Source organism: Rhinoderma darwinii, chromosome 13, assembly GCF_050947455.1.
Source record: "Rhinoderma darwinii isolate aRhiDar2 chromosome 13, aRhiDar2.hap1, whole genome shotgun sequence".
Taxonomy (NCBI): domain Eukaryota; kingdom Metazoa; phylum Chordata; class Amphibia; order Anura; family Rhinodermatidae; genus Rhinoderma; species Rhinoderma darwinii.
The window spans coordinates 21,674,287-21,696,157 of NC_134699.1; the positions used below are offsets into that span (position 1 = coordinate 21,674,287).

Genomic DNA, 21,871 nt, shown 5'->3' on the forward strand with positions numbered 1-21,871 from the left:
TCAGGACATTTTCACTTTAGGCTACAGTTATAAGAATTTTTTTAAAGGCTCTAGAGCATTATTAAAAGAGTTTTCCATGATTACTTGGTCCCTATGAAAATTTACCTCAAATAAATTTCCAGCTGCCCCAAAATATGGAATAATTTAGCATTAAGAGTATCGTACGCTTGTAACGGAAGCAGGTACATTTAAAGGGGTATTCAAAGTTTTATCATTGATCCTTAGGATGGGCCATCAATGTGTAATCTGCGTGGGTACACCCAAAGATCAGCGTCACAGCCCATTTATTGTACGGACCAGTGATAGCCCCAAGGGCCAGCCCTTCACACATTGATAGCCTGTCCCAAACCCATTTCCGAAGCCATTTCTACGTTTGCCACTTAGACCAACCTGGCCTATCTGATGCATTTAGCATAGTAAAGGCCCTTTAACACGGTCTAATGATCGGGAAAACAAGCGTTCGTATGAATGCGCATTCCCAATCATTACCCTGTGTAACACAATATCATCATTCTCAGCACCACATCTCCCTATGTAAGCAGGGAGACGTGCTGCCGACATGATGGAAACGCATTGGGACGAGCGATCATAATAACGATCACTCGTCGCCATACATTACTGATCATAGCGCCTTGTGAAAGCCGATCAACAAGCTGTCTTGTCAAAAGGTGCTCGTTTTTACGGCCAAAATTGGCTAGAGTAAGAGGACCCTTACCCTATACATTCATAGTAAGGCTGGGTTCACACGAGCATGTTACGTCCGTAATGGACGGAACGTATTTCGTCCGCTAATCCCAGACCGAACACACTGCAGGGAGCCGGGCTCCTAGCATCATAGTTATGTACGATGCTAAGAGTCCCTGCCTCGCTGCCGGACAACTGTCCCGTACTGTAATCATGTTTTCAGTACGGGACAGTAGTTCCATGGAGAGGCAGGGACTCCTAGCATCGTACATAACTATGATGCTAGGAGCCCGGCTCCCTGCAGTGTGTTCGGTCCGGGTCTTCCGGCCGAAATACGTTCCGTCCATTACGGACGTAACATGCTCGTGTGAATCCAGCCTAAGTATGTATAGGAAGTGTTGCCACATTCCCAATGATTGTACGGACCTATGCTGGATACATCCATGGTGGATCAGGTATTATTATGGCCATTTTACTCAAACAGGGTTATCTAATCTGTCAACACTTGGCATAAGAGACCATTTAGGAAATCACCCCAGTATAAAATCTATCCATGTGCCTGATATTATTGAATTACTTTAGCATGAGCAATCTTAATACATTAAATTGCAGTTCCCTTTACACTAGTGGTTTTCCATAAAGTCCTCTTATGGTGGAAGTGCAAAGAACGGACACCCTTGTGATAAAACCTTCCTCAAATAACCACAGATGGAGTAGACACTGAGATAAAGCAGAGATTGGACCTGCAGCTGTATACCACTAGTGAAGATATTCCACGAGCAGAGCCCACGTACACCAATCACTGGCCCAAACTGTGAACCCCTGATATAAGGCAAATGAATCCCCACAAACCCAAGCAGCATTGGGGGTGTTGGCAGCCATAAACATGCCGCAGCTTAGTGTTGCCAATATCTCTATACACAGATGATGAACGTGCCGCAACAGAAAATGACAGTGAATGTCCCTACACAATGCACTGTATAACAATGCAGAATATCTCTGCACTGGCGCTATATGTGCTTTTCTAACTACACGCTAAAAACGTCCAATACCCAGAGGGTGGTCCATTATAAACCTTAGTATTGTCATAGCTCGTCTACACATAACCAGAGAGGAAACCGGTAACCAGAGTGCGCTTCTGATATATACGGCTGGCAAGGGATTAATACTACAGTCATGGTTATTTCAATATTGGAAAGCATAGAGAAAAGTCAGGTAGGGTATTTAGGATCTAGGCATAAAACATAGGGTACGACCAAAGTTAAAGGTGGGGGGAGGGGGTTCCAGTGACCTAAAAATAAAAAACACCACTTATGAATAACCCTCCTCTCATCATCTGCATAGACAGTGAAGTGCATAACTACCAAAAAAAATAAAAAAATACCGTTCCCATCACCGTATTAAACACAAACCACCTCCGCTAAAACAAGTCACACTTCAGAGACTCTTTGTAATCCGGTTCGCCGTCCTCGGTCTCCGTGCATGCATCTTCTCCAGCCATGTTGCCGAAGATTGCGGTATGCATCAAACACGGTCCCAGTTTCCAAGCTTTAACCGTTCGAGGTCAACAACCCAAGTCCGAACTCCATTGCCCTGACCTCGCAGCAGCCTGGAAATGGTTGTGCCAGGTCTATTGGGTAACAGTTACAAGGTGCATTCTGTGGAGTAGGAGGCCTGGGCAGCGCTGGGCAGCTTGTCATCCAGGGAATTCTTATTCGATAGGTTATGTAATCCTATAGTATTTAACAAGTGTTTTCCCTTATAGTGTCTACATTAAGGAGTTTTTACTTACCCCGAAAAACCTACAAATGTATTAAACTATTCAGTTTCTCATGGCATTAGCAAAGTTAACCATATTTTAAGTCTGACAAATATAGAATGGAAGGATCATAAGTTTCTTGATTAGACCCAGGCGTTGGAACCGTACAATGCCCCCTCCCGTGCAAGGTATGGAGAGGGCGGTGTCGGTGGCAAGGATGTGGAATGCATAGACAGGTAGCAGGGGGTCACCCAGCTCCTTTTTGTTCACAAATGTTGTCATGCGGGAGCGACCCACCCCACCCTGTATAGGTGGGTGGAGAGGAGTTGGGCTGGGGTGAAGAGTCCAGGCAGCAGAGGCTGGCAACATCTTCTCACCTCGGAATAGGTGGCAAAGGAGGAGCCCCGCGGTTTACTAGAAGACAAAAGGTAAAACTTGTCAAAATAAATCTTCAAGAATACACACTTGACTGGTTTTAAAAACCCATTTTCAAACTCTTGAGGAATTCTGTATTAATGGGGCCGTTTAGGACGTTCATATTTTACCCAGAGTAGCAAACAGCTGCAAAATTTGACTATCACTCTGGAGTACCCAGCAGGTTTATGCATTACGCAGCCGGACCAGATTTAAAGGGGATTTCCAGTCCCAAAAAAAAAACAAAAAAAAAACAAAAAAAAAAAAAAAAAAAAAAAAAAAAAAAATCGATGGCCTATCCTCAGGATAGGCCATCAGTAGCTGATCGGTTAGGCTGGGTTCACACGACCACTTTAACGTCCGTAATCGACGGACGTATTTCGGGCGGAAGTCCCGGACCGAACTCAGTGCAGGGAGCCGGGCTCCTAGCATCATAGTTATGTACAATGCTAAGAGTCCCTGCCTCTCTGCAGGACAACTGTCCCGTACTGTAATCATGTTTTCAGTACTGGACAGTAGTTTCACGGAGAGGCAGGGACTCCTAGCATCGTACATAACTATGATGCTAGGAGCCCAGCTCCCTGCACTGAGTTCGGTCCGGGACTTCCGCCCGAAATACGTCCGTCGATTACGGACGTTAAAGTGGTCGTGTGAACCCAGCCTTAGGGTCAGATTCCCGGGACCCCCGCCGACGAGCGCTGCACCCCCTTCAAAACAGCTGATCGCCAGGGGTCCCGGGAGTCGGACCCCGACCCGTCCGCTATCGATGGCCTATCCTGAGGATAGGTCATCAATTTTTAGGAACCGGAAAACCTCTTTAAATTGGAACGGTGTAATACTTAATTTGCCCTGCAGGTCATTTGAGAACCTACTGCTGGGTTCCCCCAAAGCCCAACATAGACAACCCCTTAAGCAGGCCACACATTGTTCTGATGATCAGGTCATATACGGAATTCTCTTTCCTGCTTAGCGTTCAGAAAACGCATGGTATTTAGTGCTTTTCTGTCATTTTTTTTTAAACTGCATCATGCACTATGCATTTTATTTCGTTTTTTCCCTCAATTAAAGGCAAACAATTGCAGCAGGAAAAAGGTATGTAAAGAAAACTCAATACCAGTTCTTGGAACTTATATATTTGATATCAGAACTTCGGCTGGCCATACACTTTAGCTGTCATTCGGCTGACATCTATTCCTTCCGACTCCCCCATACTCGTACACGCTCGGCTAAAACTAATAACTAACATCCTTCTCTCCCCAACATCTGTCGTCGGGGTAGAGCCAGGACATATGATGGTAGGCTGGTCCCGCCGAAAATCAGCGAGTTCGGTCGAAGTACATCTAATGCGTATGGCCACCATTAGTAATTTCGTTGCTTTGCTCCTCACATTACACAAACCCTCTCTCACTCCGGCGTAGTTTCACATGTCATAAAGTACACAATTACTGTAAGAAGCGCGTCACGTGAATGTGCGTCTCATGTTTCTACTACTTTGCACACACATTTGCACTCTGTTGGGTAAACTACAAACAAAGTGGACTGTCCAAAGTTTGTTCGCGACCGAGAATTACCTCTGTTTGTTTTACTGGGGTAGACTTTTTGGAAGGGTCTGTAGTCCTCTGGAGCAGGAAACTCATCCACCGAATGGAAGGAATATTTTGATTCAAAGTCGTCTACAAACAAAACAATTTACAAATAACTGGTAAATATAGAGGACATACATAATAGAAGAGAAGAGTTTAGCTGCTCACAGTACATGAAACAAGGGTGAGTTTCCAAAGTTGCTCGACCAATCACAACCAGTTAACCGGACAGGTGGAACAACAGAGATCAACATCGATACCACGTATGTTGCAGTATAAGCTGGTTTGATTGATGGGTACAGTGTATTAACAGGAATTTTGCATTGCATTTTGTAGGACGGAAGTGGCCGCCAACCATTAGCATTGACCCTTTAAGGCTCTATTCACACGACCGGGTCCGAGTGTCAGCCGATAAAAACGTCCATTTTGGTCTATTTTTCTCAGCCGTTTTGAATCCGTTTAGTTTCCGTTCCAGGCTGTGTTTTCGTTTTTAACGGACGATTTTGACCCGTTTTTTTTTTCCCTGTCCGTTTTAAAAAACAGATGAATTTCATTTGTAAATTTTCTGCCACACACTTCCCTCTGTATTTAATGCCACAGACCCCCCCCCCCCTTTGTAGGTAGTGCCACACAGACACCTCCCTTGTAGGTAGTGCCAGACCCCCCCCCCCCCATCGTAGGTAGTGCCAGACCCCCCCCCCCATCGCAGGTAGTGCCACAGACCCCCCCCCCTCGCAGGTAGTGCCACAGACCCCCCCCCCCTCACAGGTAGTGCCACACAGACCCCCCCCTCGCAGGTAGTGCCACACAGACCCCCCCCCCCTCGCAGGTAGTGCCACACAGAACCCCCCCCCTCGCAGGTAGTGCCACACAGACCCCCCCTCGCAGGTAGTGCCACACAGAACCCCCCCCCTCGCAGGTAGTGCCACACAGAACCCCCCCCCCTCGCAGGTAGTGCCACACAGAACCCCCCCCCCTCGCAGGTAGTGCCACACAGAACCCCCCCCCTCGCAGGTAGTGCCACACAGACCCCCCCTCCTCGCAGGTAGTGCCACACAAACCCCCCCCCTCGCAGGTAGTGCCACACAGAACCCCCCCCCTCGCAGGTAGTGCCACACAAACCCCCTCTCGCAGGTAGTGCCACACAAACCCCCCCCCCCCTTTGCAGGTAGTGCCACACAGACCCCCCCCCTTGTAAGTAGTGGCACACAGCCCCCTCTTGTAAGTAGTGTCACACAGTCGTCCCCCCTTGTAAGTAGTGCCACACAGACCCCCTGTAGGTACATGACAGTGAAGTCAGGGAATTCTCCTGGAGCGGAATCACCAGCCACAGCTTCGGCCGAAGCTGTGGCCGGGGATTAGGGATTCAGCTCCTACAGGGAGCATCAAAATACCCTCCTCCTCTTCCTCACATGCACTTCGCACTGTGTGGAGAAGAGCGCGAGTGTCAGAACGCACAGCCGTCACGCTGATCACACCCAAGTGACAGCCGTGCTTTACACGGCCCCATAGACTTCTTTGGGAGCCGTGCGGCCGGGAGAACGGCCCAAAATAGGGCATGTTCCATTTTTTGACAGCCCGGATTACCGGGCCGTCAAAAAAATCGGCCATGTGAATAGCCCCATTTGGGGGCTATTGTTCCTACTGCGGCCGTTCAAAGAACGCCTGCCACACGGCCGAGAATCCATGTTGTGTGAATAGGGCCCAAGTACCCTCCCCTCCGTCCAAGAGCAAAAAAAATTTTTTTTTTCTGGTGTCAGTCATATGAGGGCTTTATTTCTTTTTGCAGGACAAGTTGTAGTTTAATGGATCCATTGAGTACATTTATATGGTACATTCAAAATTTATTTTGTAGGGTTGAATGAAAATAAAATAGCAATTCCTCTATTGTTTTTTGTGCTTTGTTTTTATGGTATTTACCGTGCGGTAAAAAGGACTTGTTAACTTTCTTCTGCGGCTCAATACGATTACGGCGAAACCAAATGTAGATCGTTGTTTTTTTATGTTTTACTACTTAAACAAAATAAGACCTATTTGTTAAAAAAATAATCTGAGACTTATCACTTATTTTTCCATCAATGAAGCGGTGTGAGGACTTGTTCTTTGTGGGGCGAGCTGTAGGTTTTATTGGTACCATTTTAGATGCATATGACTTTCTGATCACTTAATTTCTTTTTTTTGGGTGGCGAGATTACCAAAAAACAACAATGGTAGTGTATTCTTTTTTTTTTACATTTTTTTATGTCGTTCACCGTGCGGGATGAAGAACGTATTTTATTATCTCGGATGGTTATGAATGTGGCAATATCAATTGTTTATTTCTTATGGAGTCCATTATTTGATTCAAAATATGGGACTTTAACGGTTAATATTTTTTGTATATTGTTATTTTCCATTTTTAGTTTCACTAGGGGACCTAAACATTGCTTGACCGCAGGTACAACACGATGCAATACTTGTGCATTGCAGTATATAGTGCATTTATCGGTCTCCTACTTAGCCCGACCATGGCAGACCTGGGGGTCTTCACTAGGCACCCCGACTGCCATGACAATCCATCGGCACCCCATTGTTGTCGGGGCAATGGGATGAAAGAGGGGGCTCCTAACAGCTTCGATGCCGAGGTCTCTATTGACCCACGATCTAAATGATGAATTTGCCGGCATTATACTATAACGTACATGTACATCATGGGAGGTTAACAAGTTAATGCAAGGAAAATAAAGGAAAGTTTATTTTTTTTTACTAGTTTGATAAAACCGAGGGGGGGGGGGTTGAGGTGACTGGCAGAGATATTGGGGGACACATTTAAAAACTGGTGCAAAGGATTAGTAAAGTAGATGCCCATTGCCAACCAATGAGATTCCACCTCATTGTTTACAGGTAATTTGGAAAATAAAAGAAGCAACCACCAAATTTTCCTTTGCACCAGTTTAGATACATCTCCTCCATTGTCTCCTTTCAGATGTTCATTTGCAGTACACAAGGCCGGGAATGACTTATCACTGCCCCCATATTGATAAAAAGGTATGGAATTTAAGATCATGGCATACCCCCCCCCCCCCCAATCATTATTCACATTTACGGCATTTTCATCACTGCCAATACTGTAGATAGAATATCTATGTGCACAGCTCCCTCTGCTGGTTGCTGTGTTTCTAGCACAACTACAAATTAAATTGGCTTCATATAGGAGTTACAATAAAGTGCAGGGCGTGATATGTCATTGTCAATCAAAGCAAGAGCCCCTAAGCTGCAAGCAGCCATGCAATCGCCTTACACTGTCATGGTCAACCTGGTCCTATAATGTTTTTCGTCATGTAGGCAGAGGCATAGATATTTCATATAAAACGTCAAAAGTTTTTCCCTGCGCAGCGGTGCCCCCGACCTGCAGCACAGACCTATTCATTTCATTACCCAAGAAATATGACATTCCTTTCATTGAAGAGTCATAATTCAAAGAAATGTTATATGTTGCATGTCACAGATAATAAAGACATGCATTTCAAATGTCAAGCACAGTGGAATGTACTTATGGGAAACAACAGTAAATAGTGTTGGGGTGAAAGATATAAAGGGGACAAGACGAGAACATACCGGATCAAGACCAGGTTATACCAGACACACAAACATTACATATCACAGTAGGCCGGTGTAAGAATACAGCTGGTGCCAGTCTTAAAGGTGTATTGTCATCTTGAACATTTATGGGATATCTTTAGGATATGCCATAAACGTCCGACAGATGTAGGGCCCATCTCTGGGACCCGAAACGCTCCCTAGAACGGGGCTCCCTGACCCACATCCTACCTTGTCAGGATCCTGCTGCTCCTTGGCCACTGTCTGATGAGGTGGTCAGGATTATGTTAACAGCCAAGCTCACTGAGCAACGCTGTTTCCATGGTTCCCAAGTTCCAGAAACGACGTAGCTCGCCGGGGTGTGCCGTTACCGAAACTTCCATTCACTTCTATGCAAGTTACAGAAATTTTCCGTACGTCCGACCACCGTGTCAGACAGTGGCTAGGGAGCATGGGGCACCGGAGAAGAATATGCCATAATTGTCCAAGATGGAAAAACGCCTTTAAGTTGAGATATTAGGGGGTGTTTTCTTACACTAGAAGGTGAGACATGAACTCCATCCAAACAGCAATTAGAGCTGATCTTACCTGCGAATGACCTTCCCACAGAAATCGATTCTCTGTGTCCATTCCTAACAGGGGGTGGTGGTGGTGGAGGTCCAGAAGGAGTTCGAGACGGAGGAGGGGGTGGCTTAGCCCGGTTCGGTGTTGTATCACTTGTGCCATGCATTCGGTAAGGAGGGGGAGGCGGAGGTGCATCACGGCCACCATTACGTATTATGGGAGGCGGTGGAGGTGGAGCTGCAAGATGAGGACGTATTAGTAATCAGAAAATTAAAAAGCAACATTAAATCCATAAAAGTTCTTAACACGAAAAGGAATACAACCACTACAATAAAAATAAAAGCCAAGTAATGCCTGCAGTGCCTCACCTGCTCCCCTAGAAGGTGGGTCTCTTGCTGGGGGTGGTGGTCTGTTACCACCTGGAGAAAGATTTGCTGAAGGTGGTGGTGGAGGAGCCAGTCCTCGCACCGGTGCAGCCTGCTTCCGATGGAGAGAGTTGTGCCGCTGTGGTAGTTCTGGAGGTGGCTCATTAATGGGGCTAGGTGGTCCATTCACAGAAGGAGGGGGTTGCCTATAAGGTGGCGGTGGAGGAGGCTGTCCCTGAGAATTAGGGGTCCGCATGTTGACAGGAGAGGGAGGAGGCTTTACTGGAGGAGCAGCAGGGGCCCGATGCCCGGGGGTTGGCGGTAAGGGTTTATCCCTACTGTAGGGTTTGGCGTTCTGAGCAGGAGACGGTGCTGCGCTAGCATGACGTCGCCCAGGAGGTGGTGGAGGAGGGGCAGAGGAACTGTGCTTCATTCCAGGACTAGTGGTATTAGGGGGGCGCGTAAGATCTGGTAAGGACGGCCTGTGTGCTCGTCCCATTTCCGGAGGGGAAGAACGGTTACTGCTGCTGTCAGAATCATCCTGGGGTCTCCCTCCTGAAACTGGGGGACGGGGAGCAGCTGATCTGGTTGATGAACCCTGAAGAGGAGACCGACCAGATGGGCTTTCTGAGGAATATAAAAATCATTCATTGCTAAGTATACAGCGACACTACATTCAAAAAGTAGAAAATAGTAGAGACAAATGTTGAAGACTTTGAGCCAGTCAGACTAGACATTAATAGTGCACCTGAGCTATCCTTGGTCCCCACTGGCCTCAGTCTGGGAACGCCTCCCTGGAATAGGCCTCCCTTTGGTTGCATTGCTCCTCCGCCACTTGGCCCAAACCCAGGACCACCACCACCGCTTGAACCTTTAGATTCTGCAAAACACAAAATTATATTATAGTCAAAAGACAGAAATTGTATCCGGTTGAATAATACCCAACTGGCATGACATCTTCCTATGGCAATAAACACAATCAGTCCCTACTCGTGCACCCACCAACACCTGCTCTGTCTGAACCTCTGAAATATTGAGGAAAGGATTTCAGGGCAGAATAGAACTATTCAGCCCTGACAAAAGTGACCGTCACACGGGACACCGGCTTTAATATATCCACATGAATAGGCAAAAGGTCATGCATCTTTCAATGGGGGGGATTTTAAGAACGACTTTATGCCAGTTTTCTAACAGTAACAAAATTATCGCGCATGCCATATTTACACAATTCGCCCAAAGATCGGGCAAGACACTTCTTTTTCCCGCTAGTGAAAGAAATCATCCAGAAAAATCAGTGGAATCCGCAACAAAAATTATGCCGTGTGAACAGGGCCTAAGACTGGCGTATGAATTGCTAGTATTAGTAAATCTGCCCCATCATTTCTGTAATATTAGTTGCATGAAGAAAAGTACAAAGTTCATTTCATTGTATTACTTCAAACACAGACCATTCACATCAGTCAACATTTATATAGAAGGGGAGTGCCTTGATATTACATGAATATTTCCTGGACTTGAAGTTCATTACATACATGTCACAGACACATACTTTCCAACACTGGGGCACTCCGGTCATTCACCGTGCCGGCCTTCTTTAGTCTTGCTCCCTTACAGATATCGGTGAGAAGAGCCCCCCGTCCTCTCTGCTCATCACGGGAAAGCTTAGGGGCCTCAGTGTTAGCCTGTGGTCAAAGAACAAATGTTGTATGGAGTCAGCAGTAACCAAACTATCCTCATATTCTGGATGACAACAAGCCACTTGCCTCATATTAAGGGGACAGGGCATGCAGGGAGTTGTAGTGTCACAACAGTTGGAGTGCCAAAGGTTGCTGACCCCTGCGCTAGCAGCTTGCCCTGCAATACCTAGACTGGCAAGTATGGGGACATTTTCACAGAAAAGCAGCATGTGGCACAATCCACCTTTGACAACCCTATTATAAAGCTTCATTAGCGGACAGAAAAAGAGGCGCAAGTTACATCTAAAAATTGGGTTAGACAAGCTCCCAACAACCAACGGTGGATACACCCCCCCCCCCCTCTGGACCTCTGCCCCAATTATAAATAGGCCTTAATGGAACTACAGAGGTTTTCGGAGAGTAGTAGAGGATTATGAAATACACTGCGGTCCTGGATATTAACGTAATGCCGGTCATCAATATTTTCCCACTTTGCTGCCAACACTTACCTGGGAAAAGGTAGGAGGTGGAGGAGGTCCCGGTGGGGGTGGCGGAGGGATAGGCATCTTTCTTGATGATATAAACGACTCTCCGCTGGCTCCTGCAACCAGCCCCTAATATGGGGTGGGGACCACACGAATCCTGTATTGAAGAAGCAGTAGACTCATTAGACCAGCCTGCTGTGGATAGAAGCACCCGGAGCCATTCATTTCTTTGGAGCCATGAACACGACCGTTATGGTCACGGATCCGTGTAGGGGCTACAAAAACTCAGGACAAGTAATTTTACAGTCCGGATTTGCAACTTGATAAACTGGTGACATCAATTTTTTTTGTTGCCAATCCGTGAATACCGACCAATGGACCACAACGGATCCGTGGTACTGCAGCCCACAAAACCACTACGGTCATGTGTATTAAAATTCAACAACTCTGTATTTACCTTTCACACTCTGGTCTGCCCACCGCTACCGGTCCCCACAAGTCTCGACCACTCGCGCTTAGAATTAGGTAGGATGATGTAGCCATTGTGGTCACATGACATGAAACGTCACGACTCCATGTTCCACACAACGAGTAATGGAGACCGGCAGCAGGGGAGAGGAGACGAATTTAATACAATTATATTATTACAGTTTGTTTCTTTTGTATGTTGGGCACACACAAATCCCAGAAAATCACTAACATTGCTGCAGTCATTACCCTACGTTCACCAGAATTGTAAACAGGAAATGGAGCAGAGAATAAAAATGAAAATTCCTTCCCGACAAGCTCCTTGAACTTTAGCATATGTGACCACAAGATATCTGTGAAGTCAGGGAAACCGTAATATACATATAACCCAAAATCATCATATGTCCTATAGGACATGCTGTGCTTATACACCTACTTGGGACCCCAAAAAGATGGACAGAATCCACAGCACTGGACCAAGTGTGGGTGCACGCCTCAACAGGACCTGGTCCACAGTCCCTTGGAGTAGGCACTACCAATAGACCGAGAGGCAGCACTTCCAAAATAAGAATGGCTTTGCTTAATAAAGTTAATAAACACAGCCATTTTTATTTTGGAAGTGCTGCCTCTCGGTCTATTGTTTGTGCCCACTTGGGACCCCATCTATTAGCTACTGCTTTGTTAACAGCAACACTTGGCTGCCGAGGACTCCAGACATCTTCTGAACAGTGGATAGAAAATTTATTTAAAGAGGACCTGTCATCTCTCCTGACAGGTCCATTTTAGTAAATACTTGTATCCTTCGTAAAATAACAAATCTGAAGCAGAATTTTGCATTGTACAGTTCCTCTGCTATTCCTCCTAGAAATGGACTAAACTGACAGTAGGGCTGGGCGATTGAATCAAATTAATTCGATTAATTTGCCCTCAAGGACTCTCACAATTATGTTTAACAGAATGGTAGAATCGATTCTTTAGCGGCGCCGTCGTGCCAAGCTGCAAGGGGAAGCTCCGCCCCGCCCAGTTCTGTCCCTGCTTCCCCATGAAACTGCTGTGCTGTACTGAACAAAATGACACAGTACGGAACAGTAGTTCCGCGGGGAAGCAGAGACTCCTAGTACATAGCCACACTGCCCTGTTGATACTGCCCCGCTGTAGATAGCATCCCCTTGCAGATCGCACCACCACCCCCCCTTGTACATCGCAACACAACCCACCCTTATAGATCGTGCCACTGTAGCTCCCACTAGGAGCTGAATCCCTGGCCAAAGTGTCGGCAACCTCTGACCAGAGATTCAGCTCCTAGTGGCAGCTACAGCGGCGCGATCTACAAGGGGTGGGGAAGCACTCTACAAGGAAGGCGGGTGGTGAAGCGATTTGCACGGGGAGGGGGGGGATCTACATGTGGGGGTGCTAGATATAAGGGTGGGGGGTAGTGCTGCGATCTACAAGGTGGGGTACGATCTACGTGGGGGTGCTATCTGCAAGGGGGTGTGGCACTGTCTACATAGGCATTGTGGCAAAATATTAGGGGGTGGCACTACGTGGGCACTCACTACATGTGGGCACGGTGTCACTATATGTGGGCACGGTGTCACTATATGTGGGCACGGTGTCACAGCTTAGTATTGTAACACATGAATGCAGTTACGCACGGTCAGCATGTTGTGATGCGGCAGGCACAGCACTAATGAACGCCGACACTGAAGACAGAGAACATGGCGGGCGCATTGCAAAAGACCCCCATGTTCTCTGCTTCAGGGCCGCCGCTCATTAGTGCAGCGCTGAATGTGTGCACTTGTTGTCAGGAGTGGGACAATGGCTGTATTACACAGCCTTAGCCCCGCTCTAACGGTAGAGATCAGAGAAACTTCTCATCTCTGCCGCTATTCCCTTGAATCATTGTTGAGCGCAGCATTCAAGGGGAAAATTAAAAAAAAGGGGGGATGCCCCTTGGTTTGCATCAAAGGGAATCCCTGTGATGGACATACCATATATGGGCAGACAGCTCAGGGTCGTCTGAAGGACCCCAGGGCTGTCTGACCATTTCCTGTTAGGGTATGTATATATATATATATATATATATATATATATATATACATACATACATACATACATACATACATACATACATACACACACACCAGTACATTAAAGTTTAAAAATAAAAAAAACTACAAAAAAATAATGTTGAATAAAATGACTACTTTTTTTTTTTTTTTTTTTAAATACAATTTTTTTTACAATAAACATTAAATTAAAAGTCTCAAAAGATAAAAAATACACATTCGGTATCGTCGCGACCGTAATAACCTGCACAACAAATTTATAGCGTCCTTTATGATGTTTACGCTGTAAATAAAATAAAAACCTGCTTTCTTTCACTTATTAATGTGAGGCACGAGATATTATGAACTTATTATCTCCATGTGCTTCACATTAATAGTCATTAACCCCATCATGTACCTCACACATTAACCTAATGTTGTCCATTATGACTGAGAAACATGATGGGGTTAAATACTATTAGCGAGAGGAACATGGGGGTTCAAAATTCATCACACGGTAACGAAGTCCAAATTCTGGTATTGTGACAACCCTACTTCAGAGTTATTTCATGAGGAAGTCAAGTATTTACTATAATAGACAGGTTAGGAGAGGTGACGGGTAATGCAGCCCCTCTTTAAGTGGGTGCATTGAAATGCCTTATATTTCTAGCAGCTATTAGTCTGACTCGGGAGGGGGGGGGATTATGGGCACCCACAGTCTGAGCTGGTGAATTTCCCGGTAATGATAGAGTTAGGCTCCATGCACACAAACGTAAAAAACGGCCGTAATAACGGCACGTTTTTACGGGCCCATGGACTTCTATTGGCCACGGGTACCTCCCCGTATGGTTACGGGAAGGTGCCCATGCCGTTGAAAAATATAGAACATGTCCTATTTCAGGCCGTAATTATGGCACGGGCTGGCCCATAGAAGTCTATGGGGCTCCCGTAATTACAGGTGACTACGTGTGTGCACCCGTAATTACGGGAGCGTTGCTAGGCGACGTCAGTAAATAGTCACTGTCCAGGGTGCTGAAAGAGTTGAACTATCGGCAGTAACTCTTTCAGCACCCTGGACAGTGACTGCCGATCACACTATAGATCAACCTCTTAAAAAAAAAAAAAGAAGAAGACGTTCATACTTACCCAGAACTCCCTGCTTCTTCCTCCAGTCCGGCCTCCTGGGATGATGTTTCAGCCCATGTGACCGCTGCAGCCAATCACAGGCCAATCGCTGGCTGCAGCGGTCACATGGACTGCCGCGTCATCCAGGGAGGTCGGACTGGATGTCAAGAGAGGGACATGTCACCAAGACAACGGCCGGGTAAGTATGAATTTCTTTTACTTTTTCTGCGGAAAGGGCTGCCCCTTCTCTTTATCCTGCACTGATAGAGAGAAGGGCTGCCGATTACTGCAGTGTAATTTTGCGAAAACGTGCCCGTAAATACGGGTGCAATATGGGTCGAATACGTGTGACCAAGGACCCGTATTTACGTCAGTATTTACGGGAGGACAAAAATAAGTTAGTGTGCATGAGGCCTTAGGGTATGTTCACACTATGGAGCTGTTTTCAGGCGAAAACAGCTCCTGATTTTCAGACTTTTTGTACAACTCACGTTTTTTGCAGCGTATTTTACGGCCGTTATTGGAGCTGTTTTTCAATGGAGTCTTTTAAAAACGGCTCCAAAAACGTCCCAAGAAGTGATATGCACTTTTTTGCGGGCATCTTTTGACAGCAACACGTAAAATTACACCTCGTGTGAACAGAACACCGTAAAACCCATAAAAATGCATGTATTTCTATGGGGTTATTCACACGACTGTTTTTGTCAACGGACCCGTCGAACGGTCCTTGAAAAAAATAAGACATTCTATTTTTGCCCGTTTTCACGGATCCCTCAATACACTCAAGTCTATGAGGGATCCGTGAAAAAGGGGTCCTGCATGGATGCAAATCAGCTGTAAAAACTGCCTTTTTTCACGGCCTCAACAGCAAAAGATGCTCTTTACAGCAGAAATTGCCAAATGCAGCTGCAGGCAGACGAAACGATGGCCAATGCCTGCACGGATTTGCCGGTAACACTGTGAATCCGACACGAATACCTACATGATCAGCAGATCCGCACGAGGATTAGCCCAATTGTAATTCAATTGTACTAATTCTCAGAAGTTTTTTGTGCGAAATCCACAGAAATAAAAAATCATTTTGACACAATTGTGATTTAAATGACTGTACGGTCACATTTCACCCTCTTCTATGTATTTCTAGTTACGAATATAAACAAGGTGGGAGAGGAATACGTGCAAATAAGTTAGTAGACTGTAAAAAGGGGGTGGATATAGGGCCTCACCTTAAACACACAGCAACGAGATCAGGAACATGGTCTGAAAGCAGAGAACAAATGAAAGGATTAAAAGAGACATCTAAAAAGGTGACAATGACAAAAAAGGGTTTCCTATAGTACATATGGGACGTATTCACATGACAAAACTTGTGACCAAGGGAAGAATTAATAAAGTTTACATAACGGTCTAATCATTTCTACAACATTACCTACAATACCGTTTGTCACCAGAACCTTCGAAGAAGCTGGAAATTGAAAGTTTAGCGCTAGAAGACCATTTTCCAGTAGCCCCTACTTAGAAGGGTCAGTCCGACTATCACTACTTTTCTAAATGCGAACCCATTGGCAACCCGCTTATCAATGCAAGTCCAGCTGCTAAAACATCAGCGACGGGCCGATATTACCGGGAAAGCTGCAGGCGGCCGCAAATAAAAGGCGAAATGTAGTAATACGCAGCGCCTAATCATATCAATAGGCAACATGTAATACGTGGTCAGACCAAGTCCTGCAGAGAAGAAGCCATTTGCAGCAACAGGTTCCATCGGGTTTCCGTCATGGTGTCTGTCGTTTTACCAGACAAAATAGCGCAGCATGCGGCTCGATTTGGTCCGGCATTTTTCATCGGATCTGCGACTGAGATGTGAACGGAGCTTAACCCTGTGTTTTGGGGTATTTCTCCATTCCTCTACAGATTTGAGGCCCGGACGAAGCAGGGATGGGTATCGGACCATACATTAGGGGCGCATGCGCGCTTTCAGGTAGGGCCAGTTTTCGGCGGTGGGCGAAGAAAGAGAAACAAACGAGACTGCCGGATTATTACCAAAAAAGGCGCAAAATGTTTGCAGACCGTTAATTACAGTCGGAGGAGGGGATAACGCCAATGAACTTTTGACAGCAGCGGTCCGCGAGGGGTGAGTAGAGTTCAATAGGAGAAATGATGGTCACAGGTTCCCTTTAAACAAGGAACTGCCGCCTAAAGGCCCCTTTACAGGGCCAACGATCAGGCAAACGATCTTTCTTCGGCTAAAAAAAACGGTCGCTTGTTGGCAGCACATCTCCCCGCGTAAACATGCGCTGCCGATATGATGAAAAAGTATGGGGACGGACATTCCGATTTGCGATCATTGCTCTGATTAAACAGAGCTAAACGACCATCAATCGACATGCCGCATGGCAGATCGCACTTGTTTAACGGGCAGAATATTGTGGCTGTCGCGGTTATTAGGAGGTGCATGTACCGTAGCCGTCACCGTTAACAGTGGGTTGGACACATTATTGGCACCATTGTTTGGGAATGAAGGAGACGCCATAGCTGCCTCCGTTAACGGGAATATTATTTATCTTTATTTAAAGAAAACTCTTTGAAAATACTTTCAAAGTAATAAAAAAACATTGCAAATATATAAATCACAATATTTAGCTCCTCTATCGCGATGGTCATAAAATTGTGACATCCGTGTGGTCATCTTCCTGGAGGTGGCAGCTACCCATCACTGTGCCAGGACACTTTTACATTACAGATGCCATTACAATCTAGGTGCCCGGTGCACATACCACACTATGATTTCACCATGTGAGTATCACACACTGGACCTATACACAGGTAATGTCATCATGCCAGTCATTGTGGTCATACTACACATACCAGGCTACCTAACTGTGACCTCCATCTCTCCACCTTTCCTGCCTTCTGATCTCCTCATTCAGGAAATGATGAAAATAAATTCCACAAATCTGTATCAGTCGGGGAAGAATCGCACATCGCTGTGGTTTTGCGATGCGGCTCCCAGCCCAATCGCTAGTACAGGTAAAGCACATGCAAACCGAGCCGCACAGGCCGAAAACCGCTGCAACTCGTGGAAATATCGATGTGTCTTCATCACACGACCAGCGCAGATTTTTATCCCCAGAAGTAAACAACAAACGTTCCTTTTGAAAGGACAGCAAGCAGAGATCTTGAAAACAGTAAGAAAACACATTGAAACCAAGACGGACCAAAAAAAAAAAACGCATCGCAAAACAGCAACAATTTGTGGAAAACTCGCTGGGAGTCTTCATCACCTGAACCGAATGTTATCCCCTGGGAGTAAATAACGAACGTTCCTATTGAATGATAGCAAGCAGAGATCTTGAAAACAGTAAGACATTGAAGCAGAAAACATATTGGAAGATTGTATAACTTTTAATTCTACAAATAACATTTATTTGCGGAAAGCGAACAACTTCTTTAAGCACTCATGGGATCTCAGGATGAATCTATGGCATAACTACATGTTCAGGACTTTAGGAAACTTGTGGGATCGGTATAGACATCTATATTGTCACCCAGAAAAAAAGCAGATGTGACTAATAAAGGGCTAAACAGACTTGTTTTTTTTTTGTTTTTTTTAAACAGGGTTGCAGAAACAGCGCCACCTTTCTTCATGGGCTGTGTCTGGCATTGCAACTCAACCATATTAACTTGAATGAGGCTGAGCGGCAATACCACCCACAACCCAACAACCTGACATAGGAGGAGAACTCGAGAACTTATATTTACTGGTGGGTTGTTTTTTTAGGTTAGAATGTGCTTTAAATATAGATGCATTAGTATGGGTTTGTCCCGGGGCAGCGGCAGATCTAGACAGCAGTTCTGCAGATATAGCCTCGATTTTTCTGGATATTCCACATTTTTAAAGGTTTTGTACTGGCCTTCCAGTAAGGTATGCAGCGGAGCTATGTAGTCACACCCCGGGGCTCCTGCTCCCCTATCATAATTTACTAGAAAGCTGGGTGAGGCAGCACAAACATGATTTATAACCAAAAACGGTCTTTATCTAACCCAGTGGTCTGCAACGAGCAGCTCTCCGGCAACCACAACTCCCAGCATGCCCTAACACAATGCCATTACAGTTAAAGGAATTGTCCAACTTAGAAAACCCATCTAACTTATTAGGGAATTCTAAGAGAATAGTGCTCCCCTATTCAGGATCCTCATCTCTGAAGAGCGTCTCTGGCTCTGGAGGACCTGTCCTGTCCTGCATTACACAGACAACACATTGATGTGAATGGGCACTGCGTAATACTTAATTTCCCCTGTGGTGGCGCTGAAGGGAAATTGAATACTTACGGACAGCTGATCGCTAGGGGTCCCAGCAGGGGGAAACTTTGTGATCTGTTTATTGAGAACCCCTTTTAGGAACTCTTTACCCCTCTATAGAACGGAAGTTGCAACAAAGGTTTTTCCCAAAATGGGATACGACCATCATGTCAGCTGCATGTTTTCATTGCTATTGTGGCATGACCGAAGTGAGCCGCAGTGACTAATGCATTCCTATGGCAGTCACCTGATTTCAGGTGTCACCATTTTACCTGGTCACAACATTCGGCACGCTGACTATTGCTGACGGCTCATAGAGCGGAGACTGTATTTTCCATGACTGGTTGTCCCCCTGGATTTCTCAACCTTTTAAAGGGGGATTCCATCCTTAGTCACCTTCTGCCATGTCTCTATCATTGGCTGACATTCATTACCCTGGACCACCAAAAAATTCCCAGAAGGGTGGGTGGCGGTATAACATGTTTGGGGCTGTTCACATCAGCTGCAACACAGACACCGCCGGCGGCCGACGGAAACCCAATGACTATTTTGTTGCGTCCGGTTAGCATCGGGGTGTCAGGAGATATAGCGGGAACAATAGCGCAGCATACAGATCTATTGTTTTTGGTAATTTCTGCCAAATCTGCGACGGAGGCCCCTAATGGAGCCTTCAACTCAGACGTGAACAGCCCAACAGGATAAGTCAAAATGGTTTTTTTTCGGCTTTGCATCTCTATTTTAATTTATTATTTTTTATTCCTTTGCATTTTCAAGGTCTCTGCTTGCTGTCAGCGAACAGGAACTTTTATCTACATCGAAAAGCTAATACTTCTCACAGCTGATTGTTTGCTACAATTGTATCTAGTCTTAGCAATTCTCTGCACTAAACAGCCTGGACTCCAGACTGATTGAGCTCCGTGTCAGATTCTGCGCCAAAACTCGCATAAAATCCCATGCCAATTTGTATCCAATGCATGTGAATGGGCTTTCCACAACCTTGTTCACCTTACAGAAAATTTCTGCACAGATTTTTGTTCACACCGAAAAAAAAGAAGAATCGGACTAAAAAATAAGTAGGTTGCCATTTATTGCCATGGATTCTCAAGCGGATCTGCAAAGCAGAAATTTGAGTGACGCCTCTAAGATACACGACAGATCCAATGCCGACATGTGAACGGGGTTATATCTTCACCTGCGATGTTGCATTGAACCAAACTATCAGACAGTAGAGATTTGTGCTTCTGCACTGCACGTAATTATAGTAAACGTGGCCGCGTTGCGACCCTCAGGTTGCCATGACTGCGATCCCACAGAGAATTGTCTAGACTGGATGCTATGGTAGACTAAGCCTGTAGGGTTTTTTTTTTAAGCCTCTGGATGTAAACAAAAATATTCCAATTCACTGACCGCAAGCAGAGATCTTGAAAATTACAGACTTGAAAAAGTATATTAGACAGTTGCGTAACATTTCACTATAAAGAAAGGTATACAAAGATAAAATGCGAAACCCCTCGTTTAGGTGAAATACCCCTTTACGTTGGACATACGCCAGCTCAAACCTATTAGCGCACGGCGACGACGACACGAGGATTTCAACCAATGGAAAAAACGATTGCAGGGATTTTTCTAATAATAAACCTTAAGGAAATATTGTAACGGCTGATAACAGGGAACAATACTGTATTGCAAGGCAGAATACAAATGCACACAATTTAATGCAATGGTCTGCAACCAGTCACTGTTTATCTGTGAAAAACTACAACTCCCAGCATGCCCTGGAGAGCCACAGATTGCAGACCACTGATATAAAGTTTATTATATGTTGGAAGGGCTTGTAGATATTCTTATCACTTCCTTGTTAATAAATAAGACGGCAACAGACGGCTCATGAGTGGAACTACAAGTCCAAGCACAACACCCCCAGGCTGTAGTTGCCAGGCGATGCTGGGACTTGTAGTTTCACAACACTCGTAAAGCACCAGGCTGTCAGTGACTGCAGTAATAGTGACATATGACATGTAGGTGTCGTGATTACAAGGAAGGCGCTGCTTGTCACCCACAATGTGTATGCACAGAGCCTGGACACGTCCCACACTCCAAGTCACTGCACTGCTGCTTTAAAAACCTCTTCTCTCCCACAGGACGCCCGACAACAGCGCTGCGGGTCTCTGAAGTGCAGTGCTCAGCCCTCTTACCCTCTCTCCGCTGCTCCCTCCGGCTTCCGGTCTCCCCGGTCTCCGACAACCCGGAAATACAACCAACAGCTCCTTCCACTAGCACAAAATGGAGTCACCGCAGGGGGCGTGGCGACAAGCTGAATGACGCCATTACGTCGCACGTTTGCGGGGGAAAGAGTACGGCCATGTTGGAAAGGTCAGCGTTGTGATACCAAGCAGCTGCCATGTTAAGAAGGTCAATTGTGCTGCCATGGTGAGGAGGACACAGCAAAAGTGAGAATACGTGAAACATATGATGTTACTGTTCTACATTGTGTAGAAAGTTAATAGGGAAAATGACATTTGTGACGTACTAGCATTTGGCAACAGTCTATAGCTATACAAAGGCTATGGGGCCCCCATTTATTAATAGAGTCATGAAAACAACACATAAAGGACAAATGAGACGCTTATGATATTCCAATTTCTTCAAATTGTTCAAAATGGCGCACGCTGCATAATGCCTGCGGCGTAACTCATGACATACTAGACATACTCAAACGTGTCTTCGGGTGCCACGTCCTGAGGACCGGCCTGCGGTATTAACATGTAATGACAGAGCAAATTTTTCAGTTTGTCGCATTTCAAAAGCCGCGACTTTTTTAT

At 45.7% G+C, this 21,871-nt stretch overlaps 1 protein-coding gene and 1 long non-coding RNA gene across 3 annotated transcripts in view; one reads left to right on the forward strand and one right to left on the reverse strand.

The window, feature by feature from the left end:
* Positions 1-1,005: 1,005 nt before the first annotated feature.
* WIPF2 (WAS/WASL interacting protein family member 2) lies at positions 1,006-21,331 on the reverse strand. The gene is made up of 9 exons (XM_075846378.1): positions 21,245-21,331; positions 15,977-16,010; positions 11,134-11,266; positions 10,498-10,630; positions 9,697-9,828; positions 8,952-9,575; positions 8,608-8,820; positions 4,429-4,530; positions 1,006-2,857 (listed from the first exon to the last, which is right to left on the reverse strand). The coding sequence occupies exons 3-9, from the start codon at positions 11,188-11,190 to the stop codon at positions 2,817-2,819; spliced, it is 1,302 nt and encodes a 433-aa protein (XP_075702493.1). The 5' UTR covers positions 11,191-11,266; positions 15,977-16,010; positions 21,245-21,331; the 3' UTR covers positions 1,006-2,816.
* The window catches only part of LOC142666360 (uncharacterized), an 89,169-nt gene continuing 88,490 nt past the window's right edge, over positions 21,193-21,871 (forward strand). For both annotated transcript variants that reach the window (XR_012851669.1, XR_012851668.1), the window contains exon 1: positions 21,193-21,499. This is a non-coding gene — a long non-coding RNA (uncharacterized LOC142666360). The remainder of the gene's footprint in view (positions 21,500-21,871) is intronic.

Coding starts and splice junctions, on each gene's coding strand:
- WIPF2 (XM_075846378.1), bottom strand. CDS start 11,190: ATGCCTATCCCTCCGCCACCCCCACCGGGACCTCCTCCACCTCCTACC. Junction 9,576..9,696: donor GGGGACCAAGGATAGCTCAG/GTGCACTATTAA, acceptor TATATTCCTCAG/AAAGCCCATCTGGTCGGTCT. Junction 8,821..8,951: donor CCCACCTTCTAGGGGAGCAG/GTGAGGCACTGC, acceptor CTCATCTTGCAG/CTCCACCTCCACCGCCTCCC.